General features: G+C 43.1%; 1 protein-coding gene across 1 annotated transcript in view; it reads left to right on the plus strand.

The window, feature by feature from the left end:
* LOC135207998 (acetyl-CoA carboxylase-like) overlaps positions 1 to 14440 on the plus strand; it is a 460030-nt gene that overhangs the window by 288685 nt on the left and 156905 nt on the right. The window contains exon 29 of the mRNA XM_064240089.1: positions 14127 to 14228. Within this exon, the coding sequence (XP_064096159.1) occupies positions 14127 to 14228 (102 nt within the window). The remainder of the gene's footprint in view (positions 1 to 14126; positions 14229 to 14440) is intronic.

Raw genomic sequence — 14440 nt, forward strand, 5'->3', positions numbered from 1 at the left:
GGAATAACTAACCGTGTCTCTCCCCTACAATCGCGGTTTTTAGCCTCGGATTGAGGGGATAGTTAAGCAAACATAAATAAAATATTGTCTGCCTTTTGCTAAGAAGCTTTCAATAAGAAAGATATTACAACCTTTCAATGCTGTTTACCGTAGGTAACATTATTAAGGATTCTAACGCAGCGGAACTCTATATTATATGATGCTCTCATGCTTACGAAAGCATGGCTTATTAGAGTACATGCTTAGTGAGAAGATGAATGTAGTAGAAGAGAATGCACTTTAAGACTACGGTATGGTCAAGTCTTATGCGCATACCGAGGTTAACTACAGAAATTCCTAGTATCCTTACAAAGGTTTCCTAGATTAATGTTGTTTACCACAATGTGACAGTTATAAAAGGAGTCTAATACGGCAGAGCACGAAATAATATAATTCTCTCATCCTTTCGAGAAACGCACACAACCTTTTTAGAATCAGATATTGCTCAAGAGAAGATGGGTGAGTCGGATGGGAAACATTCTCTTAGTGGCAGAAGTTGTTTCCCTGAATGGACTATACTACGTATATAAAAGTTTTCCTACTAAGAACGGAATTAACACGTGAAGGATGTCGGGTACCATAAGGGCACAGATCTGGCACATAACCTTAAAAGAACTAGAAGGAAGCGCCAGCCTGGCGCAAAGCGTCAGAAGCGCCAGCCTGGCGCAATGCGCCAGAGTACCATCCAAGATATTTTCTCGTTTTAGCGAGTTATTAACCTAAGAGTCCAGTATGGTTGGTTTGGTGTTTGCTTCTCACCTCGGTGGTCGCGGGTTCGATTCTCGGCCATTCCATTGAGGAGTGAGAGATGTGGATTTCTGGTGATAGAAGTTCACTCTCGACGTGGTTCGGAAGTCACGTAAAAACACCATACAAACAAACAAACAAACCAGTAGCCTTTCGGAGGCTCGGTAACGGCAAGATTCGTTCCTGATTTCGTTACCCATTTAATCGGAAAGGGGTCGCTTACAAGGAATGATGAAATGATTTTTTTTAATCACTTAGGCCAATTCCACGACTCTCTCATATCGCAAAGAGCATCGAGAATCTCTTTTTTCGCCCTGTTCGCGTAACAAAAGAGAACCTATTTGGGAACAGACACGGACGTAACGATCCTTAAAGGTTCGATGCAAGATTTTTGCATGTCCGTGAGAACCTTCTCGATCGAAGATAATAACTATTAACGTATGTCTAACATTTATTGAAAAGAGTTTAGAGAACCTGCGGAAAGTCTTCATAGATCTCTTCGCAAGGTAGAAGACGAACAGGCTTCCTATAGACTGCTTCCTTTCCTCGAACCAAGAGAGGTAGCAATATACGACATCTTTAATTTAAAGAAAAGGGGAATAAACTTTAGTGTTTTTCCCCTAGTTATAAATTCTTAACAGATATTAAGATAAATGGGCGTCAAAGGAAGAGAGGATGAATGCCTCATTTTGGCCTTAGAGAGGTTGGATTCACAGAAGTCACGTTCTTCTCACAGCATGTTTCGTAAGGTTTTTCCAAGAGTATCTGGATATTCTATCAGAATCTATTATAAATAGACCTGAAAAACCTCTCCACTCTGAGTCTTTCCACGTGCAGACTGACCAGAAGTGGACATGAATGAGAGGATTTTTCAAGGTAAATGACAATAGGCCTGGCTCAATGGCCTAAGACAAATAGAATTGCTGCAGATCGTGCTAGATGGAATGAGGAAACTGTCCTCTTACCGATACCTCTGTGAACCACATAGCGAAGTTTTTTTCTTCACTTTCAGAGGGAAGAATCACCTATGTATATATCTGCTATCAAAGAACGCAGTAAAAGGCTATACTCTGTCTCTACAAGGGGAATTAGAGGTAACAGAGGATTAAGATCTTCGGGATCTATACGATACCGCAATACGACAAGAGTAGGATATCATGTACTTCGAATGGAATTTTTTTTGTGGCCACAGATTCCGTGTTCCGACTAAATGGAACTGCTCCTCATCAAACTTCTTTGAGGAAGTTTATGAAGGAATTCTTTGTTTCTCTTAGCCCTAAACGACCAAGAAGACAAGTGAATTTTTTGTGCATTGGAATCTCGCATCAGATTCAATGGAAGACTCGGCAATGGGTTCTTGCCAGCATAGTATGTCTGGCAAAAGAACTAAATTCCCTCTATTCCTGACGCAACGCTTTCAGATAGAAGTTTAGTTGCCCAGGCAGGGTACTTACATTTTCATCTACAGAAGAAGAGATGGTTTAAACGTTTGCCTACAGAGTCTTCGGGGTGCGATGAGGGCTCAAAATGCTTCCCAGAAGGTATCAGAAGAATTCAATAAGAGCTAGAAATCAGGGTTCCGCCCAATTTCAGCTCAGAGTCTCCTTCGACTTCCAGACCCTCCTTCCCTTCCTTCGGGCAAGGATAGGGAAGATTCTGCAACGAGGAACCTCATCAACATGTAAGAAGAGATCTCGTTAGCAAAAGAAGTGTTCACGAAGGATCCTCCTCGGAGGAAGACTCTTCTCTCTCGTATTGTTAGATATCCTGTCGTCTACTGGGTGTAGCTGACTAAAATCACCTCCCCTTGCCAGGGGCCAAAAGCTCAAAGGGGAAGAATTTCTTCCACCCTTCTCCAGTCTCCTGATAAACTATGTGGTTGTTCAGGACTCTCGGACAATGTAGCGCCAGCCAAGCGCAAATGCCAATACAGGCGAAAACGCCAGAGGCGGACAGTTCCAAGGAACTCTGTCATGACCGGATACTGAGAAGAGCGGGCCTCCAACCTGGCGCAAATGCCCCAGAGGCGAACAAATCGGACAGATATAAGAGTGTCCGATGTGGACATCGCCAGACAGCCTAGAGACTCTTCCAAGCTCGAAGCTCCAGCAAGTGTGGAGGAGCCAAGCCAGGCGCGAGGCGCCAGCCAGGCTCTAGGAGACCAGCCAGGCTCTAGAAGCCAGCCAGGCTCTAGGAGCCAGCCAGGCTCTAGGAGCCAGCCAGGCTCTAGAAGCCAGCCAGGCGCCATCCAGGTGCCAGGCTCCTTCAAGGCTAGGCTCCAGTCAGGATTGAGGATCCATCCAGGCGCAAGGCTCTTCCAGTAAAGAGAAACCTAAAGCTCTGTCATGTAAGAGGGCTAGTCCCCATTGATATGATACAGGTAAGGCTCTGCCATGTAAGTGGGTCAGCCCCCATTGGCACGATCCGAGAAGGCTCTGTCGTGTAAGCGGGCTAGCCCCCATTGACATGATCCAGAAGGGTTTGTCAGTCATAGGTCCCTACCTCGCTGAAACTCTTGAGGCATGCAGACTCATAGACAGTAATCATGAAGTCTTCTGCCAAGCTCCAGGCACAAGGCGCCAGCCAGACGCAAGGCTCCAGCCAGGCGCGAGGCGCTAGCCAGGAGGGAGGAGCCAATCAGGCGCCAGCCAGGCGCAAAGGCTCCAGCCAGGCTCTAGGCGCCATTCAGGCGCAAGGCTCCAGCCAGGCGCGAGGCGCTAGCCAGGCTCCAGGCTTCACCCAGAAGAGATCTATATCAAAGAATGCCCTGGCCTTCTTTGAGACAATGTGATCTCCTAACACTTGACAAGTGCATTGATGATTCCTTCAAACAGCTGAGAATTAAAAGCGCATGAAGTGCGAGCTTTTCTGTATTCTTGTTCTTTCCTTAACAATATGTCATAAGGACATATTAGCTGTCACATACGGGAGATGCAACTTCTGTGTTGGGACTTCCCATATCCGAAGGATGTCAAGATAACCTACGAGAGATCCTTCTCTCTTGGTTGATACGTGTCTGCGGATACATTGCTGGGATAGGGAGCCGATACTGATCCTTAACTAGTGAGTTAAATTTTAGTTAACGTACTAACCCTCGTGTTAGGATCAGGTGATCGGGATTGGTGTTGTGCTCCTTAATTATGCCACTAGGCATAGGCATATTGTCATGTAAGAGGCTCTGTCGAGTAAATGGATAAGACCCCATCGACAGACCCACAAGAACTCTTAGCCATAGGTCATATCCTCGCTGAGGCTCTTGAGGCGAAGCAGATTCCTAGGCATTAGCCATGGAATCTTCCGCCTGAACAAGTAGGAACCAAGGTTTTATTTATTTATTACCTAAAACGTATGTTGTTTACCTGTCTATTCAGTAAATAGTTGTCTCTTACCCACCACCAAGGGTGTCAATCAGCTAAGTATATATCTGCCGGGGAAGTTGCATGTACAAAAATGATATTGTTAGAATACAATAAAGTTTTGTACATACTTACCCGGCAGATATATACGATGAATGGCCCACCCAGCCTCCCCTCAGGAGACAGGTGGAAGAGAAAATCTGGTTCTAGAACGGGAACGGTTCCTATTCCTGCCACCCAGCGGCAGGGGTGTAGATCACCTGACCTACCTGCAGCGTGTGCCGCGAAATTCGAATTTCTGTCGGACGTCAGAGACATAAGCTAAGTATATATCTGCCGGGTAAGTATGTACAAAACTTTATTGTATTCTAACAATATCATTTTTCTGGTCACATTTTCCTATTGCTTGTTTCACCATTATCAACCTCATTGTTCAAGGCTGGATATGCTTCAAGACTACTGTAGAATCAGAGGCTGACTCACTGGCAAGAATTTGGGGATAGCAGCTCTAAACACGCAAGCTTATATCCTTTCCCAATCATCTGTCACTCTCAATGCTCTCAATGGAGAAAATATCCATCAATCTCGTATCCTCCTCTCCTCATTCCTTGAGCAGTTGGTACATCCTGAACTGATGGAGAGTTCTGTTTTCCAGTTGATGTCCTTGGAGTCCTTGGTTATTGCTGACTCCTCATATATAGAGATCTTGCTGGTTGCCAGTATGTCTTCCTTTTTTACATCACAGGTGTTGGTTGACTAAAGAGACACCTTACCAGGCTTGGAGTTTTCCAAGTTTCTCAGTTGCTCCAGTAGCTACTATTCTAGTATTTCTGTCTATTGACCTTGATGATAACTTTTTTGAGTCTACAATGTCAGTGACTGAGAGTTCCCTCTGATCTCCAGAGGACTTCAAGTCTGAGAACTCCTGCAGTGTTGCTTAACTCTTCATTAAGGTGTGCCCTTATGCCATAAGGCCCCATTGTAAAGTAAATGGCTCTTTCTACCTCTTGATTGAAGGGATTTGCTTCAGATTTTTAGCACTTATTCTACAACTAATATATACTGAAAATTCCCTCATGGGAAATTTAGAAATTCAATCTCCCAAGTAAATTTTTTTTTTTTTTTGCTGTTGAAAGAAGTCTGGATGTCACTTCACAAATTATTTGCAAAAAAAAATTCAACTAAAATATTTTTCTAACAACAAAATAAAGATGTATAGTTATACTACACTGTAAGTTTTGTTGAATTTGATTGTCTTTTTGGAGAGATAAACATTTAATTTTGGAAAAATTTAAGTTTTGAGAAAATAGTTTTGGACTGTCAAGAGATATTATCCTTATATCATTACTATAACTTGTTTTCTCTATGATGCCACCACTAGAGACAATGGGATATTTTAGTAGGTGACAGGTATTTTTATACTAGTTATTTTGACACTTTTTACACATATGTTTACAATTTGTCATTCACAGTGCTGTACAAGCAATGAAAAATTGTTCATGAACCAATCTAAACCTTTTTCATTAACAATAATGGTTCAAGATATGTTTATTTACTCATAAAACAGTCTAAGTCACTTGGACCTATCCAGAATTAGTCATGCAGACTTTTTTACAATTTTTTGTTCGCAATGCCATACAAGCGATGAAAAAAAATTGTTCTTGAACCAATCTAAACAAATTTTTTTTAGTAATAATGTTTCAAGATATGTTTATGTACTCATGAAACAGTCCATAACTCACTTCGAACTATCCAGAATTAGTCTTTTTTTTTACACGTTTTGTTACAATTCGTCATACACAATGCCACACAAGCAATGAACAAAACTGTTTAATAAACTAGTCTTAAAACTTTTAAAGAGTAACACTTCAGGATATGTTTATTTAGACATAAAACATTTGAAAACTTAATAACCAAATTTCATGTATGACACTTACCTGGCAGGTATATATATAGCTATATTCTCTGTTCGCACTGGCAGAATTTTCAAAACTCGCGGCAACCGCTAGATCACTGGTAGTTCAGGTGATCGCCACCCCGCTCCCGTGGCGCTGGTGCTCGGAATCATTCCCATTTTCGTCAGATTTTTTTCTGCCACTGAACCGGCAACATCGTTGTTGGTTCCCTGCTAGAATTCGTAACTCGTTAGCTGACTTTCGCTGTGCTTGGATGGTTTATTGGGTATCGTATTGGAAAGTTGGATTGGCAATCGCGATTGGAAGTTATTATAATGTCTTGATTCTGGTATAGTAACCTTTCGAGTGTGTAATGAAAGAAAGGGTGCAAGGTGAAAAGGACTGCCGAAAGCTTCGGTAGACCCTCACACAGTATGTAAGAAGTGTAGAGAGGTTTTGTGTACTTGGGATAATAGATGTAATGAGTGTGAAAGTTTAAATGAGAAGGAGTGGAAGACTTTCACCAAATATGTTGAGAGACTTGAAAAGGATAGAGTAAGAAGATCGGTGTCTCGGAGTGAGAGGTAGGTTCTTCTTAGTAAGGCCTTGAATACTTCTGTTATTTCTCCCCTTCTTTCCCAAGTAGAAGTTGTTAATCCTTCTCCTCAGGTCTCTCCTGCGCCCGCTGCTGTTTCTGAGGATACTAATATTGTGAAAGTGTTTGCCGCCCTTGCGTCAATGGGCGATCAGATTCAGCGTCTTACAGACAAAGTGGGTACGATTTGAAAGTGTCAGTGTAGTGGAGGGGGCGGCTGATCGTCTCACTCGTGCTCCTAGACCTAGGCCTCTGCCAAGCTCCCAGACCCAGGGAGAAGGAACATGTCGACAGTCGAAGGGAGGCGAGAGGGGTTCCCATACGATCAGTTGTCCCTTCAGGCAGTCCTGTTGCGTCCCAGGCTGCAGCAGTGCGCCATAGGAAAGGCGACACTGGGAAGTGTTTTTCCTCTACAGATAGTGCTGCGTCAGGCAGGTATGGACGTTATGCGGAAGTTTCGCGTCCTCTGAAGAGGACGCATAGACCTACGTCTTCTCAAGATGAGCGTTACCCTCAGAACGGTGGAGTAGTCCCGAGATTTTCTCTTCTAGTGATGAGGAAGGGAGAGGTGGTTCCGATTAAAAGGAGGAGATCCTTTTTAAGTCAAGACAAGACGCAAGACCTCATGTGTACGACGGTTCTCTGGATAGGAGCCCTCCTTCTGAATACGGAGCAGTCTCTCCGATATCTTCTCCTTATGTAGAACTCAAGATCGAGTTTTTCTCCGTTTTTTTGAAGATCCCCGTCTCGTCCTCCCCGTTCTCCGCTTGCTCAGACTTCCCGCCAGGAAGCAGAGACTAGGAACTTCCTTGAAGAGATGCAAGGAAGGTTAGCGATTTGGGTTAAAATCGTGGGGGAACATCGGAACATCCTCCTACGAGACGTTAAGGACGCATCTCTCCCAGTCAAGTCGTCTAAGAGGACGCATGATGGTTTTTTTTGCCTCCTTTCTCGTCATGCTTCGGAGTCTCGGGTAGTACGCAAGTTACGGGAGCAGGACGCAAGTTACGAGAACAGGAAGCAGGACGCAAGTTTCCGGAGCAGGACGCAGGACGCAAGCTTCCGGAACAGGACGCAGACGCAACCTCGGAGCTCAGAAGGATGCAGGACGAGGCTGGCAGGAGCCGGTTTCTTCCCGCGAGGTTGGAGAAGATTTTCTGCAGCAAGACCTGGTTTACAGGACGTGTCTTCGGCAGAAGAGGAAATAGAAGACTTAAAATCTGAGGAAGAAAAAGAAGGTGAAGCACCTTCTTCAGACTATAAGAAATTGACGAATTGCCTTCTTTCACTTTTGAAGGCGATTTTCAGCCTGCAGCTCCGACATCACCCCTTTCTCAATTCTCTAAGAATAAAACTCCGAAGAAGTCCTCGTTTTGAAGATGAAGTTTTCGATTACGGCTAAGAAGGCTCTTCAAGAATTGTACGTGGTTGAAGGAAAAGAGGGAACGCGCAAGACTGTGTTCTCTTTCCCTCCTGCCAAATTGGCATCGAAGTCCGGAATTTGGTATGCGACGGGGGAAAATCTCGGCCTGGGAGTCCCTGCCTCCTCCCAGGGGGGGGGGAGTTTTTTTCCAACATTGTTGACAGTTCCCGCAGACATGCCTTGAATTCGGCCAAAGTGTGGTGGTCTCCATCAGAATTAGATCATCTCTTGAAAGGGATTTTCCGGACCATTCGAGGTTTTTAATTTTCTGGATTGGTCCTTGGGGCTCTGGGACGAACATGGAAGATAATGAATCGACGGCTTCTCAACTCCCAAGCAGTATTATGTCCTGCATGGAGCCTCTAAGGGATGGCGCGGGGCGAATGAATTAGCATCTCTTTTCACCGCAGGAGTTTTAAAGAAAAGGTCACTCCTATGCTCCTTTTGCTGCTAAGGGCGTCTCTAACGCCCAGAAATCCGAATGGTTTATTCCCCACTTTCGGATCAATTGTTTCCTGCGGATATTATCAAGGATATTTCGCTTTCCTAACTCAGAAGGCGACGCAGGATCTGTTAACTTCCTCGGTAAGGAAATTTTTACCAACAAGGTAGTTAAGAAGACCCCTAAGGAATCAAGGCAAACTAGTCAGCCTTCGAGGCAAGTCCTTTATCGTCCCCCTGCCTTCAGAGCAAGAAGAGCTCCGTCCAAGAGGGGGGTTGTTCGAAACCCAAAAGTACTAAACAATGAACAACAAGTCCTTCAGACATCAGTAGGTGCCAGACTCCAGAAGTTTTGGGAGATTTGGCAAGAAAAGGGAGCAGATCCTTGGGTCGTGCAAGGTAGCCAAAGAAGGTTACAAGATCCCTTTTCTGAAGAGACCACCTCTTGCGACATCGCCAAGAGAGCTTGGAGCTCACTACAGCGATCCAGGGAAACAAGAAGCACTACAAGACAAGTTCTTTCTATGCTCAGAAAGGAGCAATAGAACCTGTTCTGGATCACTTATCTCCGGATTTTAACAACCGGCTGTTTTTAGTAGACGAAATCCTTTTCGAAATGGGGGGATGGAGACCAGTACTGGACGTAAGTCACTCAATTTATTTGTGGAGAAAACAAATTTACGATGGAGACGACCGATTCAGTACTGGCAGCGGTACGTCCAGGGGACTGGATGGTCACCCTGGACCTTCAAGACGCATATTTTCATATCCCAATTCATGCAGGATCCCAGGAAGTACCTGAGATTTGTGATCCAGAACAGGGTCTTTCAGTTCAAAGCCCTCTGCTTTGGACTGTGCACAGCCCCACAAGTTTTTACAAGAGTGATGGCGAGCGTGGCGAAGTGGCTACACATTCTAGGAATAAGAGTGTCTCTATACCTGGACGATTGGCTCATAAGAGCCCAATCAAGAAAGCAATGTCTGGAGGACTTAGAAATGACGTTAACATTTAACGAAAGAGTTAGGGTTGATGGTGAACTTAGAAAAGTCGAATATGACACCCAGTCAGGAGCTAGTTTATTTGGGGATTCTGATCTCCTCAGTTGACTTTTCGGGCTTTTCCGTCTCCCAACAGACAAGAGCAGTGCATCCGGAAAGTGCAAGCCTTTCTAGAGAAAGAACAATGTTCAGCACGAGAGTGGATGAGCTTACTGGGGACACTCTCGTCCCTGGAACGGTTCGTTTCTCTAGGAAGGCTTCACATGAGACCCTACAAATATTTTTGAACAACCAAGTCTTGGCCAAGAAAATCGCAACCAGATTCTTCCTGTTTTCGAATTTCCTCGCAAGATCAAAGAGGAATTGCGGTGGTGGCTAAACTCCGGGGAGTTAGCGAAGGGAGCGTTCTCTCCAGCAAAAGAAAAAAAGAACCCAGACCATGTATTTTGTTCTCAGACGCGTCGGACGCAGGTTGGGGAGCGACTCTCGGACATCAAGAAGTTTCAGGTCGTTGGAGCAAGAGGAAGCAGCTTGGCATATAAACAGAAAGGAACTGATGGCGATTTTCTTGGCTTTGAAAGAGTTCAACGCGGCGATTCGCAACAAGGTGGTACAAGTCAACGCGGACAATACCACAGCTCTGGCGTACATCGCAAACAAGGAGGGACACATTCAATCTCTCTTTGCAAGTTGGCGGAGGAGATCCCTTCTTTGGGCAGAGAAGGAAAACGTAACCCTTCTCACCAGATTCATTCAAGGCGGGGAGAAGAATGTGAGAGCGGACCTGTTGAGGGAAGGTCAACTTCTATCAACAGAATGGACTCTTCATTAGAAGTATGCCAGAGTCTGTGGAAATTATGGGGTCGCCCAGTGGTGGACTTGTTTGCGACAGCAATGACAAAGAGATTGACGACTTATTGCTCTCCAGTCCCAGACCGTCAAGCAGTCGCAGTAGACGCTTTTCTTCTAGATTGGACGGGGCTAGACGTCTACGCCTTTCCCCCGTTCAAGATATTAGGGAAGGTTTTGAAGAAATTCAGGGAGAGTCAGGGGACCAAGAATGAACTTCCTTCATAGCTCCATACCTGGCCGGCCCCCCGAGATTGGTTCACAGAGGTACTTGGAATGGACAATAGATGTACAAGGACACTTCCAGCAAGAGTAGATTCTACTCAAACAGCCTCACTTCAACAGGTACCACAAGAACACCCTCGCTCTGGGTCTGACTGCGTTCAGACTATCGAAAGACTTGTCAGAGCGAGGGGGTGTTTTCTAGAGAGGCGGCCAGAGCGGTGGCCGGAGCTAGAAGAGCCTCTACTATTAAGTGGTACCAGGCGAAGTGGAAAATCTTTCGCAAGTGTGCAAGAGTCGGAAAATTTCTTCTCAGCCAGTACCTCTGTGACCCAAATTGCCGACTTCCTTTTATACTTAAAGAAGGAAATAAAATTGTCAACTCAGACGATTAAAGGGTATCGGAGTATTGTTGGCTTCAGTATTTAGACATAGAGGTCTAGATATTACAAATAATCTAGATCTGAGAGACCTCATGAGGTCCTTTGCAACAAGAAGGAGCCCCAATACAGAGCGCCTTCCTGGAATCTCGATGTGGTCCTGAAATTTTTAGGAACTAGAATAAGTTCGAACCGATGGATCAAGCTTCGTTGGAGAGATATCTCAAAAAAGACCATCTTTTTTTGGTGGCCTTGGCCACAGCTAAAAAGGGTAGTGAGTGAGCTGCAAGCAATTGGCAAACATATTGGTTGGAAACATGACAAAGCGGTTTGCTCATTTCAGGAGGGGTTCTTGGCCAAGAACGAGAATCCAGCTCATCCATGGCCAACGGTCGTTTGAAATGATGGGTCTTTCAGATCTAGTAGGACAGGAACAAGAGAGAGTTCTTTGTCCAGTAAGGGCATTGCGCTATTATTTGGAGAAAACCAGTAAGATTAGAGGAACTTCAGAATCACTGTGGTGCTCTGTGAAGGATCCTAGCAGAGCAATGACCAAAAATGCTCCCCCTTGCCTTTTTCCTTAGGGAACTAATTAAAGAATCTCATAGTTATGCCAAGAAGAAAATTTCGGCATCCTTAAGGTTAAGGCGCACGAAGTGAGAGCAGTAGCTACTTCGTTGGCTTTTAAAAAGAATATGGCCCTCAAAGATATCATTGAAACGACGTTTTTGGAGGACTAATTCAGTGTTTGCAAGTCATTACCTTAGAAACGTCAAACAACAACGTTTGACAATTGTCAACGTTGGGTCCATATGTATCCTCAGGAGCAGTATTGGGCAAAGGATTTTCCACCCCATAACTTACTAACATGCTAGGTATTTTAATGAAGTGGTGTTGTTTTTACGGTTGTCTGAGAGGGTGATTTCCTCTTCAGTCTGTGAAGTGTAGTGTGTTAGGTTAGTTTTGTGTGTGGTTCAGGTGGTCTAACTTATCCTAGCATGAATGCCCGTGGTAAGAGAGGGCTAGGGTTCCTGTCAACAAATTGGTCCGTCCAGTTTGTCAGACCCTTGTATTTAGCCATCAACTAATAGGTCACGTCCTAGTTGGAAGCTACTAAGGTTTAGCAGGCTAAGAGGCAGGAATGCTGAAGTCAGCTACCTTAGCAGGTAAGGAATCTAAGAGTATTTTAAATTTTAAATTTTTAAAACTCTTACAATGTTGCTGTCTTTGACCCACCTCCAAATGTGTCAATCAGCTATATATATACCTGCCAGGTAAGTGTCATACATGAAAATGATGTTATTATGATATAACAAAGTTTCATGTATACTTACCTGGCAGGTATATATAATAATTCCCACCCACCTCCCCTCAGGAGACAGGGTTCAGAGAAAAATGACGACGGGAAAATGGGAATGATTCCGAGCACCAGTGCCACGGCGGGAGCTGGAGGTACGGCGGCGATCACCTGAACTACCAGTGATCTAGCGGTTGCCGCGAGTTTTGAAAATTCTGCCAGTGCGAACAGAGAATATAGCTATATATATACCTGCCAGGTAAGTATACATGAAACTTTGTTATATCATAATAACATCATATTTGATAGTTCCTCGAAATTCTGTGGTCGGAGCGCCCCTTAATCTGAACAACATTTGGAAAATCCCATCAAAGGTCAAATTGAAAGAAGCTTACTTGTATCTATGTCTTATTCTTGCCACTTTGTTATGGCTGGAAAGCGCTTAGGCAACTGAAAATTCTACAGTTATTCCTGTGTGAGAGCAAAGTTATAGTAAATATTGATGATGTAAACTTAGTGAAATAAGCAAAGTACTGTAGCCCTCAGAAAATGCCTAAGTACCCATGAATCCAAAGGGCACATGTACTCTTACTACTTGTATGCGCCTATCTTTCTTATGCAATTTTCTGTGATAGGGGCTGAAGGTCTTGGGCAGTATGTTGACCAAACAGCTGTGATATTGTAATCCACCTAATAGGACTAGATGTAATCAAGTTCTATATATTGTAGTTGTTTCACTGGGTGATTTTCTAACAATATTGAAATAGTGTCTTCAAGAAACTTCTTTATGCAGCTTTTCAGTGAGCTTATAGACAGTTGCAGAATCAGAATGGTCAGCTACATCATCTTGCTATTGAATATGTTCAGGAATACTCAGATGTAAATGATCATATCTTAGAACACCTTGAGTACCTATGCTACAAGCATTGTGCTTAAGATGAGTTTCAAAGTTTTGTATGATTTTTTAGGCATGGGTTTATCCTGCCTTAGCTTGAAGGTACCCTTCTCTACTTGAAGGAACTTCTAAATCTCTTTCCTCCATATAATGCTTGACAATTGATGTGAAATACAAAACTTGCCATATTTAAGGCTGTTATTATATTAAAGTGATTTAATCTAACACAGTCGTTCATGGTTGGCCCAGAGGAATTTGTTCTCGAATAAAAGGTGGAAATTGGAGAAAGGCAAAGTTGAAGAAATTATACAACCAATGGAAAGAGATTAAAGGGAGTGGGTGAAACGTTAAAGGCAAAAAGAAGGGCAGCAATGCACCTCACAAGGCACTCACTAGGCAGTACCTCCCAATAGAAACACTAGAAATTAATGAATATTTTATTTAGCAGCTAATAAACATATTTAAAAGGGATACAAACTGTGGTTCATTTTCTTACAAACTGGATGACTGAGGAATGACATTTTATAATAAGGGTTTTGCTTGTAATCTCTATGGTCACTTACCCTCCACACAGTAGCAGTCAACTTGCTTTTTTTTATTTAATGTAATTTTTCAAGTTCAATATTATTTTGTATGTTAAAGAAGTATTAAAATGATTAGAATTTTTTTCAAGGGAGAAGAAATTTGTCAGAGCAATGATTTATTTTTATCCTTACTTTTGTACATCATATGCATTTGTTTTTATCTATTTGCCATTTTTTCTATAATGCTGTAGCTTTTGTTTTGCATTCCTATTGCTTTGTTAACTTTTGCTCAGAAATTCTTCCCATTAATCAAATTGTGAATCACTGTCCCTCACATGATTTTCAGTCATTGCAGATTTAAGCAATTCATTCATTCTCTGAGTTTGATGGGTTAGTTTTTTAAGTTATTTATATTTATACTTAAGGTGAATTACAATAACAGCATTTGAAATGGATATTGTCAGGTAAAATTTTTGGAATTGGAAGTGGAAGCTCCTCCACGATCACCTTGTCACTTTTCGTCAAACAGCAGGCGTTTCTCATCCCCAGGAAGAGGGGTATTTCCGGTAGCTGTTACTTATCACTTTTGGCTGATGTTGCAGTAGATTCATTCACTAATGAAATAATGTATCTAACAAGTATATAGGTTTTTAATTGGTTTTGTCTCGTGTGTTACAGATTAGATTGATAATCTTAGTAGTATTTGTAACATTTCACAATTTATGTATGCACCTATATGCATATCTATTCATATGCATATGGGTTTAAGGGTGTTTTG

This window comes from Macrobrachium nipponense, chromosome 34 (genome assembly GCF_015104395.2).
Source record: "Macrobrachium nipponense isolate FS-2020 chromosome 34, ASM1510439v2, whole genome shotgun sequence".
NCBI classification, from domain to species: Eukaryota; Metazoa; Arthropoda; class Malacostraca; order Decapoda; family Palaemonidae; genus Macrobrachium; species Macrobrachium nipponense.